The 23,423-nt window shown below is 35.7% G+C and overlaps 2 protein-coding genes across 2 annotated transcripts; both read left to right on the top strand.

Moving 5' to 3' along the window:
• Positions 1–342: 342 nt before the first annotated feature.
• On the top strand, positions 343–1,319 carry LOC126791540 (E3 ubiquitin-protein ligase RHA2A-like). The gene has a single exon (XM_050518000.1). It carries the CDS (start codon positions 439–441, stop codon positions 937–939), a length of 501 nt encoding a protein of 166 aa, XP_050373957.1. The 5' UTR covers positions 343–438; the 3' UTR covers positions 940–1,319.
• An 11,581-nt stretch (positions 1,320–12,900) lies between these two features.
• Positions 12,901–23,106, top strand: LOC126792402 (uncharacterized). The gene is made up of 11 exons (XM_050518828.1): positions 12,901–13,144; positions 13,858–13,950; positions 15,425–15,651; positions 16,020–16,069; positions 19,894–20,262; positions 20,354–20,490; positions 20,817–20,930; positions 22,248–22,416; positions 22,497–22,565; positions 22,659–22,950; positions 23,045–23,106. The coding sequence occupies exons 1-11, from the start codon at positions 13,062–13,064 to the stop codon at positions 23,104–23,106; spliced, it is 1,665 nt and encodes a 554-aa protein (XP_050374785.1). The 5' UTR covers positions 12,901–13,061.
• Positions 23,107–23,423: the final 317 nt, after the last annotated feature.

The following is a 23,423-nucleotide window of genomic DNA, read 5'->3' on the forward strand; positions in this document are numbered from 1 at the left end:
CATATTATGTGTATAATTGCTCAATTATTCTATAACTATGAGTGAGTTGAGGAAAGACACATGTAATGAATTTAGAAGAGTGGACACAAGATGAACAAATAAAAACTTGTCGGCAAATTTACTTCTTAATTTTACGGTTTTAGAGCGTCACCTACGTCGGTCTTGCCTCTCTGTCCCTCCCTCGTCTCAAACACGTATTATTTTTGTCCGATTCACATTAACCCATTTCCCTCTCTATTGTAAGCCAAAATTATCGCAAAGCCCCTCCTCTGCCTAAGTATCACCCACCACATATATATAACTCCCTCTCTTCTCCTTCCTTCCTTGCTACTTCTTACTTCTTCTTCCCCTTCTTCTAGGTAAACTAGTTGGGTCGATCTTCTATCTCACTCCACCAGTCCACAACCAATCTCAACAACAAGATCAGATATTGTTTTTATGGGGTTACAAGGCCAGCTCAGCGACTTGTCGTCCGACTCCATCCCTGTTCTCTTCATTGCCCTCATCGCCACCTTCGTCGCCCACCTCCGCTCCTCCCTCGGCTCATTTCTACACTCTCTCGGCCTCTCCCGCCACCACCACCGCCAGGCCCCCGTCGACGACGGAATCCTCTCCTCAGTCGGCTCGGGCCTCGCCAACCTCGCCATCCTCGCCGAGCAGCTCAACCTCAACAGCCTCTTCTCCTACAGCCACCAACGCAGCGGCGGCGCCTCTCCCGACTGCGTCGTGTGCCTCTCCACCTTGAGAGACGGCGACTGCGTCCGCATGCTAAGCTGCCACCACGTCTTCCACAAGCACTGCTTCGACGGCTGGCTCAACCAGATGAACTTCACTTGCCCCATCTGCCGCTCACCGTTCGTGAACGAGGAGCGCGTCAAACAGACGCGCCGCCGCGTGGGTGGCGACCTGGTCAACTGGTTCTCGCTGCGCGCCAATTGAATCCAGCGTGTGGGTGGTGATTGGTTAAAATGATGAAGGTGATAGGCCGGCCACTAGCCACGAGATTACGATAGGCTAGCTGGTGCCTGGTGGTTTCTCTTTTTTTTTTATATAGCTTCTTTCATATTTTGTCTTCTTTTTTTTTTTAGATTTTCAGACAGTTGTTGGCAGTTTTTGACCTTCGACTTTCTTTCTTTTTTTGTTTTTTAGGTCTCTACCAAATTTTTGTCTTTTGTTTATCTTTCCCTTCGCGCTTTTTTTTTCTCTGGGTTTTTTTTACTGATGTAAATTCCTGGGGTTTCTGATAATAAATAACAAGGAAATGGAAAATGGAGTCTCCTTAAACAGTTTCACATGTTCATTTAATTACCTGCATGCAGTTTGTGTTGATAGTTAATTTTGATATTAAATGACTACTTACACATTTGGTAATTAAGTATAGTTATAAATGATCGAACAACAAGTAGTTAATCCTAATCGTTGAAACTTGAAACTAGCCGGTCAATATTTTTTCTACGTACCGATTATTCCTTCTAACTTTTCTGAGTAAAGATGTAAATATTGCTTTCAGGCTTTCACTGTCTACTTGTCTAGTGGGATTAAAACAAAAGAGAGTTTTAGACGACTATATAAATGTTACATTCCTTATATATATATAGACTCTTCTACTAAGAGATCCATTTTGGGGTTTAACAAAAGTATGTCATTTAACCAACTTTTCGATCACATTGCAGCATCTCCACCGTTCAATATTTAGAATATAATGTGTACATTACATCTGTACAATTTTAACCAAAATAAAGGTGTTTAAGACATTTACACATGTCTTTGAATTAAGAAGAGTGCGGACGTGATGCATGGTAGTCATATAATTATGGACATTTTCATGTAGGCCTCACTCACATCTCTACTTTTCTCTCCTTCTCTCTTATATTTTCTAAACCTAGAAGCATGAACGAGCCTTCAAACCCAAAAACATGAATCAAACATTCTTAATGAGCTTACTCTCAGATCAAAACTCATATTTACTCGGCTTTAATTAATTCTTCACTTTCTTAATTTTTATCACTGTTACAAACCGTTAAAACAGATTACCAACATATGCCTAAAATTTTCAAGTAATCAAAAATAACCAATCTGAATTCCAAACATTCAATCTATATGAAATAAACACTGACAACATTAAATCATGGGTACAAAGCTTTAAATATTAATCATGGATGCCATATTATCAACATAAGATACTCTAATCTTGTCTCTTGTTTTTTTTCTTCAAATTGTTATCTAATTTTTATCCAAATTATCCTAGTATTCGGAGGCAACCCATCGTGAACAAATTTCAAAAACCCATCACTTATGAAATTGACCCAGAAAAAATCTTCGGCTCCAGTCAGGATCATCGTAAAAAGCTACGAGTCCAAGCGCACGATCGACAATGAATAACCCTTTTTCACAATCAAACTTTTTAGTTTAGATTGAGAATCAAGTAAGAAAACGATCAAAGTGGGTCATTTTCTCTTCCAAGTACTTGTGGGAATCGAGGTTTAGAAAACGGAAGAGAGAAGTAGGGGTGTTAATCGGTGTGAATGGTGCGGTTTATAGGTGATACCGAACACCAAACCGTTCTAGTTATTCGGTTTGGTTCGGTTTGGTTTTTCACTTTTTTTTTCAAAAACCAATTGTGTTCGGTTTTGTTCGGTTTGGTTTTTCTCTGGTTTATATCGGTTTTTCTTTCGGTTATTTTGTAAAGAAAATCGGAGTTTATTTCCTTGTCTATCTACTTGATTCTTAATGAAATAAAAAGAACAAGCGGACAGATTTGCAAAATTCTATTTACAAGATATAGTTGCTTCACAAATGCATACAATTGCAAAAAGCCACTAAACAAGTTATACCACATTAGTAGGCATGTTGTGGTTCCAATGTCTAAAATTCAAAATATTAAATTTTGACCGTCAGATGTGATCAGCATATTTAAATACGGATATGGTAAAAAATTCATCTAATTTTGATAAAATTTGGGTCTCGATCGATGTGGTCAACATTAACTTAATTTCATCTAATTAAGTGTGAATTCGTTCTTACCCCCTCCTTCTTGACTAGTTTTGGTGGATTCTTTCACGCACACACTCTCACATATATGTGATGTAGCAGCTCGTGTAAAATTTTCAAAAATTGTACCTTCCAGGGATAGGGCTACCCATAGGCACATAGGGGATGATAAGCGTAAAAAGGGTTGACCGCCTTGATCGGGACACAAACGTTATCGAAAATATGTGATTTTTTTACCACAACAATATTTCACTATACGTAACGCATCATGCGGACAGATTTGCAAAATTCTATTTATAATATATAATTGATTCACAAATGCATACATTTGTAAAAAAACCACTAAACAAGTTATACCACATTAGTAGGCATGTTGTGGTTCCAATGTCTAAAATTCAAAATATTAAATTTTGACCGTCAGATGTGATCAGCATATTTAAATACGGATATGGTAAAAAATTCATCTAATTTTGATAAAATTTGTGTCTCGATCGATGTGGTCAACATTAACTTAATTTCATCTAATTAACTGTGAATTCGTTCTTACCTCCTCCTTCTTGACTAGTTTTGGTGGATTCTTTAACGCACACACTCTCATATATATGTGATGTAGCAGCTCGTGTAAAATTTTCAAAAATTTTACCTTACAGGGATAGGGCTACCCATAGGGGATAATAAGCGTAAAAAGGGTTGACCGCCTCGATCGGGACACAAACGTTATCGAAAATATGTGATTTTTTTTACCATAACCATATTTCACAATACGTAACGCATCATGCGGACAGATTTGCAAAAATCTATTTATAATATATAGTAGCTTCACAAATGCATACATTTGCAAAAAGCCACTAAACAAGTTATACCACATTAGTAGGCATGTTGTGGTTCTAATGTCTAAAATTCAAAATATTAAATTTTGACCGTCAGATGTGATCAGCATATTTAAATAAGGATACGGTAAAAAATTCATCTAATTTTGATAATATTTGAGTCTCGATCGATGTGGTCAACATTAACTTAATTTCATCTAATTAAGTGAATTTGTTCTTACCCCCTCCTTCCTGACTAGTTTTGGTGGATTTTTTCATGCACACACTCTCACATATATGTGATGTAGCAGCTCGTGTAATATTTTCAAAAATTTTACGTTCCAGGGATAAGGCTACCCATAGGGGATAATAAGCGTAAAAAGGGTTGACCGCCTCGATCGGGACACAAACGTTATCGAAAATATGTGATTTTTTTACCATAACCATATTTCACAATACGTAACGCATCATGCGGACAAATTTGCAAAATTCTATTTATAATATATAGTTGCTTCACAAATGCATACATTTACAAAAAACCACTAAACAAGTTATACCACATTAGTAGGCATGTTGTGGTTCTAATGTCTAAAATTCAAAATATTAAATTTTGACCGTCAGATGTGATCATCATATTTAAATAAGGATATGGTAAAAAATTCATCTAATTTTGATAATATTTGGGTCTCGATCGATGTGGTCAACATTAACTTAATTTCATCTAATTAAGTGAATTTGTTCTTACCCCCTCCTTCTTGACTAGTTTTGGTGGATTTTTTCATGCACACACTCTCACATATATGTGATGTAGCAGCTCGTGTAAAATTTTCAATAATTTTATGTTCCAGGAATAAGGCTACCCATAGGGGATAATAAGCGTAAAAAGGGTTGACCGCCTCGATCGGGACACAAACGTTATCGAAAATATGTGATTTTTTTACCATAACCATATTTCACTACACGTAACACATAATGCGGACAGATTTGCAAAATTCTATTTATAAGATATAGTTGCTTCACAACTGCATACATTTGCAAAAAGACCACTAAACAAGTTATACCACATTAGTAGACATGTTGTGGTTCCAATATCTAAAATTCAAATTATTAAATTTCGACCGTCGGATGTGATCAGCATATATAAATACAGATATGGTAAAAAATTCACCAAATTTTGATAAAGTTTGGGTCTCGATCGATAACATATTTAATTATGTATATTAAATATATCTATAAATAATATAATTTCTTTATAATATATATATATATATATATATATTCGGTTTTTCGGTTCGGTTTCGGTTTTCAAACATCCCAAACCAAAACCACACCAAATCTTTCGGTTTGGTGCGGTTTTTTTGCGGTTTGGTGCGGGTTTTTTTTCTTCGGTTTTTTTCGGTTATGATTCGGTTATGGTTAGGTTATTTTTCGGTTTTCGGTTTTCAATTAACACCCCTAGAGAGAAGAGTAGAGATGGGAGTGGGGCCTACATGAAAATGTCCTTAATTATATGACTGCCATGTTTCTAAGTCCGCACTCTTCTTATTTTAAGGACATAAGTCATGATATATATATATATATACACACACGCGTTTTTTTTGTATGTAAGGAGGCTTTTATCTTAGTTTAAGGTACGAATTTTCATTTTTGACTAACTTTTCGATTAAGTTTTCACATCTCCACCGTCTAATATCTAGGCTATAACGTATAGATTATCTCCACAAAATTTCACCCGATTTCATCACCGTCAAGATATTCATAACTTCGATTTTCTACTCAAAATATGAACAGTTCAGGTTCGGCAAATTCAATCCGTCCATTGGTTTTGATTAGTTTGATACCTTAACGATCATGCAATCGGCTGAAATTTTGTGGAGATGATCTATACATTATAACCTATATATTGGACGGTGGAGATGTCAAAACTCGATCGAAAAGTTGATAAAAATGAAAATCCGTACCTTAGCTTAAGGTACGGACCTCCGCACCTGAAAAGCTCCGTATATATATATATATATAGTCTTTATTAAGAGTGAAGCTTCACTCTGAAATTACAGAGTGAAGTTTCAATTTTGGCACACTTTTCGGTCAAATATTTTCAACATAAATGATTCAATATTTAGGTATGTTATTCAAGATCATCTCTACAAAATTTCATCCAATTTGACAATGGTTTGAGCTTTCAAAAATGAGATTTACACGAACAATTCACGTTAAACATGTTTAATTCATTCATTGATTTAATCTTATTTCAATACCTTAACGATGTTTGAATTAGATGAAATTTTGTTGAGATGATCTTAAATAGCATACCTAAATATTGAATCATTTATGGTGAAAAAATTTGATCGAAAAGTGTGCCAAAATTGGAACTTCACTCTGTAATTTCAGAATGAAACTTCACACTCGATAAGAACTATATATATATATATATATTATTTTAAAAAAAATTTTGAATAACAAGAGACAATGTCAAATATGAATTGAGAAACTCTAAGAGCAACTTCCATGTGATGGTGATGAAAACGAAATGCACTAACATCCAAGCTAGTCAAGGCACTAACAGTCAAGTTAGTAATTAATTCGATTACTCGACATTAATATTAAGTCTGTAAGCATCGTTAGTATTATAAAACAAGAGAGTATCGTTACAAACCGAGGATCTAAACCAGAGAATGAATCACAAAATCACATAACAACGAATTCACAAAAAAAGATATAAGTTTCGATAAGTATGGTTTAAGAACAAAAAATAAAACTTAAACTACTATGTACATGTGATCAATCAACCAACACAATCAATAACCAAAACAAATCATACAAGAGTAACGAAATCAAGTTTCAATCTAAAATAGAATCATGTCGTAAGTCATCTAGAGCAACCTAGGTTTAATCATGCAATTAGGAGGCTTCGGAGTTATCATATCACATAGACACTTGACACATTCAAACATTGCTTCGGACCTTAAAATCTTACACAAAACCTAACATGCATACTCCGGGCAACAAGTAAAGATCAATCATGTTTCATATGATAAGTCTTTAATCAAACAACTTAGATATCATGTAATACTTCAGGCAAACATAACAACTAAGTACTCTCTAAATCATTCAAACATAACTCACGACAAGAAATCAAAATCATAAACAGAAAACCGATGTCATATATCAATGTATAATTCGAAAGTTACATATAATCTCATAGATAAAATCATAAGGATTTAACAAAACCTAAAACAGTAATCATCCAAGAACAAGAATAGAAAATTCCGAATTATAAACATGAAAATCATAGTGTTACACTTTGAAGTATCCTCTAGGGCTTAAGAAAAGATAACTAGAAGCTTTTCAAGGGAATGAACGTCCTAGGCTTCGAGCTTTGGAGCAAAATAATGGTGAATGGCTGGTGAATTTGGATTATAGGGTTCTTGGTGAGATGAATGTGTTTGGGCAGAGCTTTGGCTAGTACTTGGCGCAAGGATTGATGATGATTTAATATGATGTTGATTTGTGCCTCTATATATAGGAGAAAATCGGACTCTAACTTCTCTTCACAACCCTTAGATTAAATGAACATCAATGGTTGAGATAATTCAGTCGAGTCCACTGGACCTCAGTGCAATGATTCCGTCATAACTTCCTCTAGGAAATATATATTGATGCGATTCTAAATTCTACGGAGACTAGACTCATAGAGCTTTACATCATTCTAATTTTTTTTGAGCTGTCCAGGGGAGTATGTCGAAGTTGAATGACGTATTATGACATATTTATGAATTTGACAAGGATTGGACTTCTCTTGCATATCTTCATCCTCCTTGATATTTTTATTTATTATGCACGACAATATCTTCAATTACACATTGGAAATCCTTCTCCAACTCTATGCTAGAGTCTAACTTCGAATATGAATCCTTGAATGCACGCGGCTAGAACTTCTCCTTCTTTAACTAGGATATGGATGGCACGACCTCCCATTTCCTTGTCCATTTAGGATTTGTCTTTTTAGAAAAGTATCGACAACTCAGAAATAGGAAAGAACTAAAAATATGAAGGTAGAGTCATAGTCAAGTAAGGAATCATAGCTCAATATGGATTTTAGACACTTAACACGTTTATATCATCAAATCACACATATTCAAATCAAGCTCTACATAAACACTTATTCATACAAAAGAAATTAAAATATATAAAATAGAAATAACAAAAAGTAAGATTATGACATATACACATTAAAAACGTTAAAATATAACAAAACCACCTTATATCACCAAATTTCATAAAAACAAGGGTCAAATATCATCATGATAGACCCATTCATCATTCTAAATAACGTGAAAACGAACAAAAACTAAAATATAACATTATTAAATTTTTTTTTCATTCATCTTCAACAACTACATCACAACTCCGAATCCAAACAAATACATATATGCCGTATACATTCATAATCTTTACATTTTTTTTTCATTCATTCTCATTTTTTTCCTCTTCATACTTCTTTCATTTTTCTCTTCCTCAAGGCATATTCATTATTTTTCTTCTTTTCCACAACATATATCCATACATAGCACAACCTCACACTTGAATCGAATTATCACTCCGTAATAACACTAAGAAATGGCTCTACCTAGCCTCAAGGACAATGGTAGATATATATTATACTAAGCAAGGACACAACATGTTGGTGATGAAAGTAAAGACTTAACGTAGGCTCAAAGAGGTTAACACTAAAGTGTTCCAAGCATGACACATATATGGTACGGTTTTTTGGCATAAAAGTGGTGGAAATCCTAAAAAGATCCAACAATAATTTTCAAAATCAGAGTATATTAGGATATAAAGTCTCAATAATCAACAAGCAGGACACATATAGGATACGGCTTTTTGGATGGTGGAAATCCAAAAAAGATCCAACAATCCTTTTCAAAATCAGAGCATATTATGATATAAATTCTCAACAATCAACAAGAGCAAGTTTTAGTAAATTCTAGAGTCTATTAAAGAGCTATGACATATAAATTGATTAAATAGAAAGAATAATGAGGTTGCAAAAAAAAATATAGCCAAGAAAAGATAAATTAAGCACTCAGAATGAAAGCACATATATAGATAAAAAAAACTCACATATGGATATATGAATCAACTTGTCATCACATGTTCATTTATGTACCAATGTTACACTTCCTCATCTACTATATGTTCGTACATTTTCTAACAATATCAATTAAACATTGAATAACAATTAAGTACAATTTCAATCGTATGATCATCTATCAACTATAAATTCAAAGATCATATTCATCCTAGACGGTTAAAGGCACCTAAAACTTAAAATAAAACAAAAACAACTAATCAAACATGCAAACATGCCAATCCCACCCATAATGATGTGAAACTGAGATATTTTTATGATGAGCTCTAGCTATAATCGCAACTACTAGAGTAAGTTTCGTAAGGAACTTGCAACTTCATAGATAATTGAGAGACATGTTTTTAGTCGGGATTACTAGTTGGATTTTGCCATTAATAATATTCCTATCATTAATAACTAGCTTGAAATCCCCTTTTGTTTATTCCACTGCACAAAGACTTGATATAGACAGAATCTATTGCTGGTGTAGAAACATGTCCATAGACACATGCCTAATACTTGATGGAGGTTGTTCGGAAACTAATCGGACTAAAAAGACATAATTGAATCAATATTATTCGATCAAATGTGGTTTGTATTTGGTTGTGTGGCTCCATTAGCTACTGACATTAACAAAAATTAAGAAGTAACGAACCATCAACCATGTGATCACAGATCACTGCTTAATGACCTAATAGCTAAGAAAACTCATTTAAGGACCATTTGCTGTTAGGCCCATACTATGTAAGCCCAAACCAGGCCCATTGAAAAATCACCCTCAGAAACTTTTTCTCTCTCATAACTTTCCAGCTTCCAATGGTTGTCCACTTCTTTGAAGTATATTTGGAGTACGTAAATAAAGTGTTCGACGATTTGCAGTAAAGAGACTAAGGTGCGGGGTAATTGAAACACAGTATGTGGGCTTCTTCATTTTCTCGCCAGATGAAAATTCCTGACACAAGTGACTTGTAGCATTACATTCCCAGTACTCGATCGATCACAATCTCAAGTTTAGTGTACCAACAAAGATCTCAATGTTGGCCTTTGGTATTCATGAAAAGGAAAATAGTTCAACCCTGGTGATTTTGAAACTCGAAACTCGGTAGTTTATTGATGGAAGAATGAAGAAACATTGTCGTTGCCGTTTGAATTCTCTCTCTAGTGCTCAATATAGAAGAGATTGCCTATCATATATATATAATAATGTATGACAGTATGAATGAAGATATGGACATTCTTTTTAGTTGATACACTGCCACTGGCCAGAGCTTAATTCTGTGTACATGACACATGTTCTGGAACTTCATCACGAGGAGAGGATAGAAAAATCAGCAGCTGAATTAACCATTCTTCTCTATTCTGTGCTGACTTCTCTATTTTTCCTTGCAATTCAAGCAAAAAGTCATGCACAAGCTTGTGCTTCTTCGTGTGGAGATATCAAAATCATCAGCTACCCTTTTCGCTTAAAGGGTGATCCAGAAGGCTGCGGTGACCCTGACTATGAGCTACTGTGTGTTCACAACAAAACCATCCTCGAAATATTCCCAGGCAAATACTATGTCAAGAACATTTCTTATGACAAGCGTATTATCCGTTTGGTTGATGCCAACTTTGCCAATGGAAGCATGGCTGCAGCCTTCTATCAGGAACTGTTATACCGAGGAATCAGAATTTCAAAGATTTTCGCTTCGTGACGCTAGGCGCCAAACGCGAGCGTGCTTACACACAGTTTGTCAAGTGCTCCAGAAACATCAACCAGGGTGATGTAGCTGCTTACAACTAAACAGCAATTCCATGTTTGACTGGAGTGAATGGGACTAGTCACTTCTATGCTGTTTATGAAGGTGACTACTTAGCTGGCTAACGTCGATCACCATGCTCGCTAATTTCAGTGGCTGCTTCAGATTATCATGGAGGACTTATTAAGCCCCTTTCTTATGAAGCCATCATGAAGCAATTGAAGGCAGGGTTTGATCTGGTATGGCCAGTTGAGTGTCGCGATTGCTCTTTAGCTGGAAAATATTGCGGAGTAGAAGGAAATGATCTGAATTTGGGTACTAAGCCACTCCCTTATCAATGTGATGATGGATCGAGGTAGTTTACTTTAAAATCCCTATATATTTTTTCTTTATCATGAGTTCATGACTATCAATTTGTCTGTGACTCTTCTTGTTTATCATACTGTATTTCTACATGTGCAGAGTACAAAGAACCCACTGAAAATAGTCTTAATATATGGGGGAATTGCATTGGGAGGTATTAAATATATATACGTATAATTGTATATACATTTGCATTATTGTCTTTGGTGAAGTTTTATTCATCAATTCCCTTGGAAGTTATAAGATTAATTTTTCTTTGCATTTTCAGCGCTATTAGCTTTCGTGCTTATAGTGGTCTTATTGTTGTTTCGCATCCGCAAATGTACGAGACAAAGACAGCGATTGAAGAATCTGCAGAATCAACAGCAATAACGCCAGAAACCAGCAGTTCTTTAACTCATTTCACACCTTCACACTCTACTACTAGTCATGATCACTTCCTTAAAAAAAAACTAGTCATGATCAGTTATACTTTCACCTATCTGATACCATCAATGTAAACGCATAATTGGCTTGTTAGCAGCATGACAATTTTTCAGATTCTGTTGTGTGAGACCATTAGAATGTCACTACCTCTCCTTCTGTAATGAATATAGAGAAAGTCTGCATTTGACAAATATAATCAGCTAACTTACATAAACATTTTTCATTTTCAGGTTTCCATCCCCAATCTCTAAAAGCCATATACAGTAGAACCTCGTTAAATTAATACTCAATTAATTAATAATTTCGTTAAAATAATATTTTTTACCAGTTCCGACCGGGGGTTAACATGTTGAATTAATAATTCATTAAATTTATAAAATAATAGAAATTTGAGAATTCATATAGACCTCATCAAATATATAAATTAATAATGACATAATCTATATATATTAAAATTTACATTTTTGAGGATTTCATTGAAGAATTTCATTGATTTAATAATTATCAAATAAAATAATATAATAAGTTGAACAAAATAATATTTTGAATAACGATATCTATAGGAAATCAAACAATATGGTGCATGAACGAAGTAAAACTTTTTTCTTCGAAAAATGAAAGAAAATATTTATTATACCTTCAGAAATTAATAAATTATTAATAAAATTTGATAATTATTGTAATACTCGAGATTTCTAATCTCGATTACTGACACATTAGGACAATTAATCGATATTTATCTTAAATGTCGTAAACGTAGTTTAATACGTCGATATTGAACTACATATCACCACGAGATCGGAAATGCCTTTCTAATATTTTTCCAACGCTCGGTTTAGTTTTTACGATTTTATTAAGTTTTACTTTGTTTAAAATGCTTTCTGAAAATAATTTTGGGTTTTGGGTTTGGGCCTGGGAGAAGCCCAAGACTTTTCTGTCTTGGACCCGAGCCCAATGGCCCAAGCCCTTTTGCCATTTAACTTCGTCACTCTCTCCCTCATTTCTCTCTTTCTGCTCGAAAACACAGAACTCTCTTCTCCTCCACCGCACGTCCTTCTCGGCCTCGCGCTGCCGTCGCAAGGCCAGCCCAGCGACATGCATCACCACCATCACACTCCCCTCTCCTTCCTCTTCTTGTTGATGTTTATCGATCATCATTTCAGCTCAATTCACAAAGTCGCATCGGAGAAGCTTCCATGGTTTCCAGCGAGATCAAGTAACTCCGACAAGCTTCTTGGACTCGATTTGGTGAGCTAGTTCTCTTCTTTTAATCCTGGACTGAATTAGTTTTCAGTTTCTTCAAAATCAGAAGCTGATCTCTCTTCCTTTTTCCGGGTTTAATGCCGCCGCTCCTTCACCATTGTTCTCCCCCTTTTCGGCGTCCGATGAGCATACCAACCGTATCTTGGTAAGCCCAATCAAACTTTTGTTCCTATTTTGATTTCCCAATTAATTTCCCCTTTGTTTTTCTGGAAATTAATCCTTAATCATCTTTCATCCTCTGTTTCGATTTTGGGTATGGAAAACACATGCCCAACGAGCCATTCTTGTCTTCTAGACAAAGTGGTAGCTACATGAAGGCCCTAAAGTGAATTTGAAATGCAGCGGTGTGGCAGTAACAACTCGGATTCAAGAGCACGGTGCCCAACAACCTCCGATTTTACGACTTTGAGTTCATGGAGGTAGAAAGACTTTATCTTTGACCTTAAAATTGTGTTTCTTTGCCTTTTGTGTTGTTGGGAAGATTGGGAGTGAACCGTATGTTGTTTTGAATTAATCGGAGAGGAGTTTGTAACCAGATTTTGTGATCGGAAGTGAACGGGGTAAATTCCCCTGGTTTTTACCTTTTTACCGTGGTTATTTAAGTTTTTACAGTCAATGTGAAATTACTGTTATGCACTTGGCTAAAAGTTACTGGTTGACTTTTACTATTTACAGTTTACCTAAGTTACATTTTTACTATTTACAAAATGATTTTAATGGTTTTTCTTTTGCGTTAGGGAACTTGGTGAAAAACCTAATTTACTTAAAATAGCGACGTATGGATGTAACGTCTAGTTACGACTTATGTTATTTTCGATTCTCGCCCGGTTCGGGAATCTAGAATTCACTTTAACTTAAAAATGTGTCGGTAAATAAAAAAGTCGTCAATTCGATCTTAAGTAGCTTTAATATCATTAAAGTATGTTTTTTATCGCTTGACATTTGAAGTTAGACTAGTATCGGGTTTTCCGAGATTTAGTCGATAATTGGTCAACATGGTCAATTCTTGGTCAACCCAGGAATGCTTGGTCAACATAAAGTCAACCTTTGACTTTCCTGGTCAAACTATGAATACTGAATCGAGTCAATTTAGAATCTTGGTTCGTATTGACTCTTTGATAAATGGATTCAGAGTTGATGCAACGAAATCGTACAAAGCTGGAGCAGCAGCAACATCATTACTTCGGAAGTGGAATAACAGCGAGGATTCTGCACTTCAATCCAGGTAGGGTGAGCTAACCCCCTTTGTGTATTTCGTGCCCTTAAATTCATTGCCGATGCCTCGGTTGATTTATTAAAATGTTGGATGAAATGCATTATTGCTTTAGAAATGCTAAAACCCGAGGATATACGGATACTTCGGGAGTGAGTAGACCTGAGAGTGAATGAGGCCCGGTATTCCGGTAACCCCTCGGTGTCGATAACCGTAAACCTCCGGAGGGGCAATGTCCTGTTTATTATTTGATCCATAACTTACAGTATTATTGAGGGCATTCTAGGAAATGAACACTCTCACTCTTTTGTTATTTCAACAAAGGCAGTTGGTCTCGAGTTGATAGTTCTGCTACAAGTCGTTAGGATCGGTCACTACTGACTGGATATTATTGATGGTCATCATATATGTTTGCATTAATTTCCCTGAAAGATAACTTAATCCTTTTGTGATAAAAGGTTTTATCGAGCTAGCTCACATCTAAAACTATTTAAGTTTTCATAAAACTTAGCCTACCTCACTTTCAAACCATATAGGTGGGTTGGCCTCTACTGGGTGAGCCAGGACGAAGCTCACCCATACTATAGTTTCTGTGCAGGTTAGGAGCCAACAAGAGTTTATGAAATGTGAAGTTTAGGAGTACACATCTTTTGGCCCGTTTGAAGTCATTTTTATTTTATTAGCTCTCTCTTGTATCTTGTTCTTATTGAGATATAAGTTCCGAGGTTGTATTATAAATCATGTCACATTTGTTGTATATTTTGGGTTGTCATAGTTGTATTTGTTTTGGGCCAGTGACTCTTTGATCACCTTCTGTTGTTTCAAATTATTGTAAAACTTGCATAATTATTTCACGTGTGTTTTCAAAGTTGTAATTTGAGTTTCTATTTTCAAGTTACATTTGTAAAACTCAGTTTGTTGTTTAGCGAAAAAATTGTATAAGTTTCCAAGCTAGCGAGTGTTCAAACGGACTCTGTTCGTTTGTTCGCTTGTTAATCCAATTTTTTTTAACTCTAATACCGTCATTTTCCATTCCGGGATGTGACAATTATTAATCTCGCTAAAATAATAAATTTTATTAGTCCCGAGCCTATTAATTTATAGAGGTTTTACTGTATATTTTATTGTCGGTCATATTATCAGATAGTGTAACCTCCAAAACAGGTGATGTATCATAGTCAATTTTGGAAAAGACAACTAGAAAACATGGATCTTTTTGGCTAACTTTGAATCCTTAAACCTGAGATGCATATAAATACAGCTATTTGTATATTTCTTCTGAATTATTGTTCCAAAATGTGTTCATCATAAAAAGAGTTGCCACCTTTGGTTAACGAACCATGAGCCATATTAATTCTTGATACAAGTTAAGGGCTCCTTCAGCCATCCTAAAGTTCGTACTAATTCTGCTAATTTAAGGTGAATGATGTCAACAGCTGCCTCTATAATCCTGATCTATAATTAACCTTTCTATTTGTCACTGTAGTTCAAGCAAGGAAACACAAACAAGTCCTGTTCCACCTTCTTTGTGTGGAAGCATTGTAAATATCAGCTACCCTTTTTTGCCCAAGGGTTATGCCGGTTATGCAACATGCTGCAGCGACGCTGCCTGGAACAGTAATCATCAACAACACAGTTATCCTTTAAATTCTTCCAGAAAAAATGGAAAAATTCATATTCTGGTTATGATCAGTGGCAGAGGGAGAAAAAAAAGTTAGTGAGGGCACATTTTTTTTGTTCACACAAATATTCTTTGAGAAATAAGTACATGCATTATATAGATTTCTATCATTGAAAGTGCTCCAATTCAATTAAATACATTACATCACAAGGAGTTCATGTCTATCCATGTACCACACAAAAATTATATCCGACGCAAAAGATAACTAAAAATAGAAACAATAGTGGTTAAGCAACCTCTAGTTGTCCCCCACAAAGTGCCGTGTTTTTAAATCATTGAATTATAGCTTCATTGTCAATGACATTTAACATATCTTTCTCAAGGTACACTGTTAAGCTATCATTCAACCATTGATCTCCCATTCGATTACACATGCGATTTTTTATGATGTTCATGGCAGAGAATGCCTTTTCAAATGTGGTTGTTGCAACTGGAAGTATTAGTGCCAAGGTAATGAGTAGATATACATATTGATAAGTCTTATGTTTTCCTGTCTCAACAAGTTTCAGTGCTAGATCAGAAATTTCATGCAAGTTTTGAAACTTAGTGTTAGATTGCATATCATCAATGTAAATATCAAGCTGTGACTCTAGTATCAACAAATCCGATGTAGAAAAATCAGCCGGATATAATTGAGGAAGATGCATCAAACGTTCCTTGTTAAAATCAGAAAATGAATGTTTTGTATTTAAACAAGCAAGACAAAGGAGTAACTCTGTATTAGCCTCACTGAAACGATTGTCCAACTCTTGAAGTTGGAGATCTATCACAGCACAAAAAAAGTCAAAACGATAATAGTGTAAATTTGTGATTTCTGGACTTTTACGGTTGGATTTCCATTGATATAGATGTTGCTCACTCATGTTGGGAACCATGATCTTTTCTTTCCCACAACTTGATCTAGTAAAGAATCCCCATCCATTATCCCTCATATCTTGCAATTTTCTTTTGCAAATTTTTACTAAATCTATTGCATTTACTATATTTTGATCATCTCCTTGCAAAGCTTGTGACAACTCATGACTAATTCAAAGTACAATCCTCATCAAGTGCAAACTAAATATGTAATAAAAAAGATCGTAATAACTCCAATAATATAAATGCATCATGTTTCTGATCATAGCCTATTTTGTCAAATGTAATTTCATCTATTATGGAAGAGAACATTACAGTAAATTTTATGAGCGTACAATAATGTGAACTCCAACGTGTACAATAATGTAATCTCAATTTCTTAATTTAATCCTCTTCCACTTGAAAGTTCTCCAATTTTTAATGTTTGAACAACTTTAAGAGCCTGCTTTTCTCGTAAAATGTCACGGCGCGGCGTTTGGAAGACGCACCAACAATATTCACAACTTTAACAATAGATGTAAAGAAAACACCTACAATGTCATGTTTTTTTGTTACAAACACCAAAGCTAACTGAAGTTGATGCGCAAAACAATGGACATAGAAAACACTCGGTTTCTCCTTCAAAATAAGTGTTTTCAATCCGTTCAATTCCCCACTCATATTAATTGCTCTGTTGAATCCTTGACCACACAAACTTGATGTGCTTACACCATGTTTACAAAGCAATGCATCTATGGCTTCTTTAAGTGTCATGGAAGTAGTATTGACAACATGCTCAATTCCAATAAAACGTTCAATTACACAACCATTCTTATCCACATACGAAAAAATTACAGCAATTTGCTCTTTTACTGAGACATCTATAGCTTCATTAACTATAATAGAGAACAATACATTACCCATGTCTGTAATTATAGCTTTTGTAGTCTCAACTGCAGCCGCATGTACTATCTCTTTTTGGATCACAAGTGATGTCATTTTGAGGTTTTCAAGAGCATTCTGCAATGCCACAACTCTGACTTGTTCATCATGATCAGTAAGAATTGTAAAAGCTCTATAAGTTACCTTGATAGCTCGAATTCTCGGATTCATCATGGCCCTGAAATGCAAAGCCTTGTCTTAGAAGAAACTGAATACAATCTTCTAATGAAATAAGGCGAATTCGATACGATGTTCTTGATTGCTTAGCATTCTTGTCTATGATATTTCGAATGTGTTGTCTCTCATTCATGAGGTCTTCACACTTTTTCAAAGCTTGGTTATGGGCGTTGTTGAGGTCACCAACATGAGCATATAACCTTTTCTTCTCCTTCCAATTTCTATAACCTTTTTTAGTAAAAACATCACCACCTCCTTGTCCTACTATATTTGTTTTAAATAGGTACCAACACAAAAAATACGCAGCATCCTGCTCAATACTATACTCCAACTAGTTAGGAAAATCATCAAACCAAGCAGATTTAAACTTTCTTTCCTTAGCTCTATATGAAGTCTTGAGAACAAGTTCTTTGGGCTGACATGGACCTCTATATAGATATTCTCTTCGAACTTGGTCTCTTATTTTGGGATCATAGTTTGAAAATACTCTTTTGTAATCCAGGATCTGAAGGAGGATCAACCAAGTTTATCTCTACCCCAACACTAATGTTTTTTTGATACAAAGTCTGATTTTCTTTTAAAGAATATTTCCATGATTTTTTACAAAATTCACAACTGCATTAGAATGATTAAATAATCATAATATAAGCTAATTTTGAAGATTAGAAATACATATGAGATTCACAAATCTTAAGATCAACTTGAAAGATTCTCAAGATTTAAAATTTGCAAAACAGAGAAACATGAAAGCAATAAAAGGATAATAAGAAGAGTAGAAGATATTATCTAACCTTATGATCCAATTACAATTTGTCTAGACATTGATAGAACACATACATAAGCAATAGTCTTGTTGATCTCAGATTGCAATTTTGCAAGTATGAGGAAGAAGAACAAACACAGAAGCTTTGATTGAATATTGGAGATTTGAGGACTCTTGGGAAACTAATAAACGTAAGATTTGTCCATCTTTTAATAATAAGTAGAGTACAAGAGAAGCTTCATAGAGTTGGTTACTTTTTTTACAAGTAAAACTAAACCAAAACTCAAATTTGAGTGTAGGCATAGGCCTATGCTGGTCCTATACTGCCTCCGCCTCTGGTTATGATGATGTATTCCGCTTAAGCAAATTGGTTGTGGGCAACTAATCATAAGCAATTTCTCAGAAGAACTCGATGGCATGAGATGGACTGTATACTAAACAATTCATCGCTAGTCCTTGCTAGGAAGTTCCTTGTTCATAATCAAATTCAATATGGAAAAGACTGAGAAACTTGAATTGATATTTGATACCGATGCAAACAATGCTGACTTCAGTTAAATGTATAAAGTACTACGTATTGATCAAGGGTGGAGCCAAGATTTTATAATGGGTTAAGTTAGAAAAAACTTTACGATTATTTATGGGCTATATATAAAAATTTGAGATTGGTTAATATTTAAACTTTAATTTTTTACACTTAAATTTAACTAGAAAGACAAGTTTTTAGTAATTTGAGGTGTACTATATCCCACCGTAGCCCGTGTGTAGCTACACCCTTGGTACTAATGTACTCATAGATTCCAGTCCTTGCACACAGAGATAAAAGTTTTTTTTTCCACACACCAAAAGATAATTAATTTACTGCATAATTCTAGCATTCTACTATAAAATTGTACTAAAATACTAATGACAGGTTGGTTTAACTGAGGAATGTCTGTACTACTACTAATTCGCAGATCGTTAATTTTGTCCCCAACTTGATCTCTAGCTCATTGAGTGAGGGATTTCATTAAAAAGTCTCAGTTCAACTTAACTAGGGTTCTTTTATTATTAATCGTATGATGTCCGTCAACAGTTGCTCCTGGATTAGCTACTAATTAATTAATTAATTAATTGGAGCCATTTGGCTCACAAATTATGCATCAAATCCAAGATCACAGAAATGACAAAATCACAAGCTGCTGGCCGCTATGCCTTAGCAACATTCCAACCAGAACTTCTTAAATATGTTGTTTGAGAGTTGAGAGTTGAGACTACAAATCTACCAGCAGCTGGTATACGCCAAAACATGGTATATAACCTTTTTTTGTCTGATCCTAAATACTCTCGATCATGACAATGCATCAATCTTAATCTTGTGGCAGAAATAGTATTTATCACCCTCTTCATCATGGACAAGATCATATCCTTGAAATTTACATACAATAATATAACAAGGTTACAAGGTCCCTGAATCTATATTCCTTAGACAAATCTGTCTCTACACAAGTTCACGACTATAAAAATGCCTTCCGCCATTACCCATTTAGAGTTTCAAACTTAATTTCTAATAAGGCAGAAACCAATATGGCCACCTGGCACCTGCTCAACTCTAGCCCACTTCCCCATTCCAATTAAGTTTTCCGGGAGAGCCAGTTATGACCCGAACAAGAAGAGCCTGAACAACATCAGGATCAATAGTACCTTCACCAAGGTTGACATGGCAATCACTTTAACCTCAGTTGCTTCTGTTACTGATAATGGTTACAGCAGTCATGAGCAGCAAGTTCGACAGAATATTCCGACAACCAAGCAGTTTGTTGATCATTATCGCGAGGCGATGATCATCGAAGGCGGTGTAGGATACAGTCAGAGAGTGGTCATTAGGTCTTATGAAGATAGTCCTGATAAGACTGCAACATTGGAGAGCATCCTGAATCTATTGCAGGTAATAATAGGATATCAATTTGTTAATTATCCTATGTAGATTATTACGTTAATCTTACGTGTACTAATTCCTGGGGCATGTTTTTATGCAGGAAATAGCATCGAATCATATGCAGATGTCAGGACTCCACAGAGATGGGTTCGGAGCAACTCATGGAATGATAAAGAATGATCTCATATGGGTTATGTCAAGAATGCCGCCAGTTCAAGTTGATTGTTATCCAAAATGGTAAGTCTAATCAATGCGGTGATTTGCGTCGCTGTTACAACTCGAACAAACCAATGTCAAGTCCAATATTGCTTCAAACATATATAGCAGTCCCAAAGATGAGCAGTCTAACAGTGATGTTTCCCATAGTGACTAACGGAAGGATATGAAATTTAAGTACTAAAGAATGACAAACGTAGGATTCTTCTCCATCTTCAAATCATGATTAGCTGTCTGACTTTGAAGACTATTTGAATTTATTTGACAAACAATTCGGAAAATTAAGGGAATGTTCATAAACTTAGAGGGTAACTTGCAGCTCATGTTTTGCCACCTCAATTTTGCAGGGGGGAAGCATTGCAAATTGACACTTGGCTTGGGGCAGCAGGGAAGAATGGTATGCGTCGGGACTGGTTAATCCGAAGTGAAGCCACAAGAGATGTTTATGCTCGTGCAACCAGGTATGATCTTCATGTTTTTTTTATTTTAGAAAACCATAGTTTTATTAACCAACCAAAAGACACTTACATCATAATTTGTCTTGAATTTAGATAAAAATTTGGTAACATAGTCATCTGGTACAAGTAACAACCTACGACAGATAAACTTTATTATATATTACGCACAAAATAAACTTAAACTACTAATGATGAACCGAACAGTCTATTAAACCCATATAGAAGATACTACCATCACCTAAGATCTCAATTAGTGTGCAATGAATAGTATCCAGAGTAAAATAAACAGGATTCATCCCTAAATAACTTAAATAAGGGACACTGAGATCTGAGCGACCCTTTACCCTTGTTAGGGGTAACAACCGCTTTAGTCTTCTTTAGTTCAAACTGCGGTCCCAAACCCCAAGCCCAACACTTTTTTGTCCCAGATATGGACTCAAACCCAAGCCCAAAGGCCTTGGTCCAAGCCCAAAGAAGAGCTAGGTTTCCCGTCTGCAACTTTGCCGATGTCGACGCCGACACCATCCCCAGCCATCCCGAGATGCTGGCATCCAAATCGCCGGCTTCTCCTCCCTCCTCCTGCTAACCTCCGGTCCCACCACCGCCGCTTCGGACGGCGGAATAGCCGCCATCCCCAGGAACTCCGGATCAGCTCGACCGGCTTCGGATTTGGGCAACCAAAAGAGTTCCCTCAGATCAATATCACCTGAAAAAGATCAAACTTCTGCCATGTTGTTGTCGCTAGGTAAGGGAGGCACCAGGCTTGCCGCCGACGTGAAGAAACCAAGATGGTTTCGTATTGCCAGGGTACTCCGAAAGAGACGGAGCAGAGGCATAGGGTTTTCTCCATGCAGTCATGACTGTTACGACTTATGACTAAATAAGTAAATAATGTGTTGAAAGCAGTGGCGGAGCTACAATAGGGCCAATAGTGGCCATGACACCCCCCAAAACTTTACTTCTATATGTATTTGCTCTGTGTAATTTAGTGCAAATGAGTTCATCTATAATTACATAGTGGCACCCCGTATTTATAAACTTTGGCTCCGCCACTGGTTGAAAGTGATTTTCATTGCGTCTCATACTACAAGTCTACAAGTACAAGTATACAGATTATATATCAGCATCTATGCTACAATTATATATGCTACTGGTACAAAGAGGAAATAAATGCCAATTACACTAGATCAGAAATTGATATGCATTTCCATCTAATATATATCAGATCCTAATAAACTTATGCTAAGTTAAGGCTTGATTCCCTCACTAAGTTATTGGCTTTAACATAATGCTAACTGGGATGTGCATAACATGGAACAGTACCTGGGTGCTGATGAACCAAAAGACAAACCGTCTCTCAAAAATGCCAGAAGAAGTGAGAGCTGAGATTGCACCTTGGTTTATAGAGAAACAAGCAATGCCAGAAGATGTGGTTGAAAACATTGTCAAATTGGACAGCCAAGCCAAGTACATAAACAATGACTTGAAGGTAAAAAGAACCCTACACCTCAAGTCGGGTTATAAGGAATTTTAACATATGCTAAATATGCAATTTTTTTTACCGTGTAGCCCAAGAGAAGCGACTTGGACATGCACCACCATGTCAACAATGTCAAGTATGTGAGGTGGATGCTTGAGGTACAAACAAACTATATGATCTACATTCTTTACATAAGGTCTAATCACTTGTAACTGAACTAATCCGGCACGATCACCTACGTGTTTTGACAGACAATCCCTGACCAAATTTTAAAGGCTCATCAACTGACAAGCATCGTCTTAGAGTATATAAGGAAGTGTGAGAGCACAGATATAGTTCAATCACTTTGCCAACCGGATAAAGATGGCATTCTCAGAGATGGACTAAAGCAAGAGAAAAACCGACCAGATGAAGCCGGCGTTCTCAAAGATGGGCTAAAGGAAGAGAGAATTACCAGCCTCCTAAATGCAGTTTTCTTGGGAGAATACAAAGATTCCACTGCGTTCCGAATAATCTTACTATTTGTGGGAATTTCTTTGGGAGGTAAACATTATTTAAGTATATACTTACACATTTGGCAATCTTTGTTTCAAGTGAAGTTGGAACTTAAAAGATTGATGTTTGTCTTCGTTTTTAGCTCTGTCTGCTGTAGCACTTATAGTGGTGGTACTGATGTTTTGGATCCGTAGTTTAATGTGAAAGAAGACAGCGAATAAAGATCAAATAATCTGCAGAATCAGCAAGCGTTAAAAGTTAAATCATGCACATTGAAAGTTTTCCAGATGGTACTCGAGTTATCAAGATTAGTCATTACTCATTAGTCTCCAACATGTCTCAGTCTAGCATGAACATGTAATTAATCATGTTTAGTGTGTTATTGTAATAACCCTATATTTTCCATTCCATTATTTGATTTAAATTGAATTCTATAAAGTTATGAAATTCAATTAAAGGAAATTGATTGTTTGCGGTACTTTGAAACAAAAAAACGGAAACGTTCTCGGAACGTTTAATTT

The sequence above is a fragment of the Argentina anserina genome, chromosome 4 (genome assembly GCF_933775445.1).
Source record: "Argentina anserina chromosome 4, drPotAnse1.1, whole genome shotgun sequence".
NCBI classification, from domain to species: domain Eukaryota; kingdom Viridiplantae; phylum Streptophyta; class Magnoliopsida; order Rosales; family Rosaceae; genus Argentina; species Argentina anserina.

What these genes read in the sequence shown, in the direction of transcription:
- LOC126791540 (XM_050518000.1), top strand. Translation starts at nt 439, where the DNA reads ATGGGGTTACAAGGCCAGCTCAGCGACTTGTCGTCCGACTCCATCCCT.
- LOC126792402 (XM_050518828.1), top strand. Translation starts at nt 13,062, where the DNA reads ATGCAGCGGTGTGGCAGTAACAACTCGGATTCAAGAGCACGGTGCCCA. An exon ending in ACATAAACAATGACTTGAAG is followed by an intron (nt 22,417 to 22,496) that starts GTAAAAAGAACC and finishes TTTACCGTGTAG; the next exon opens with CCCAAGAGAAGCGACTTGGA. An exon ending in ATGTGAGGTGGATGCTTGAG is followed by an intron (nt 22,566 to 22,658) that starts GTACAAACAAAC and finishes GTGTTTTGACAG; the next exon opens with ACAATCCCTGACCAAATTTT.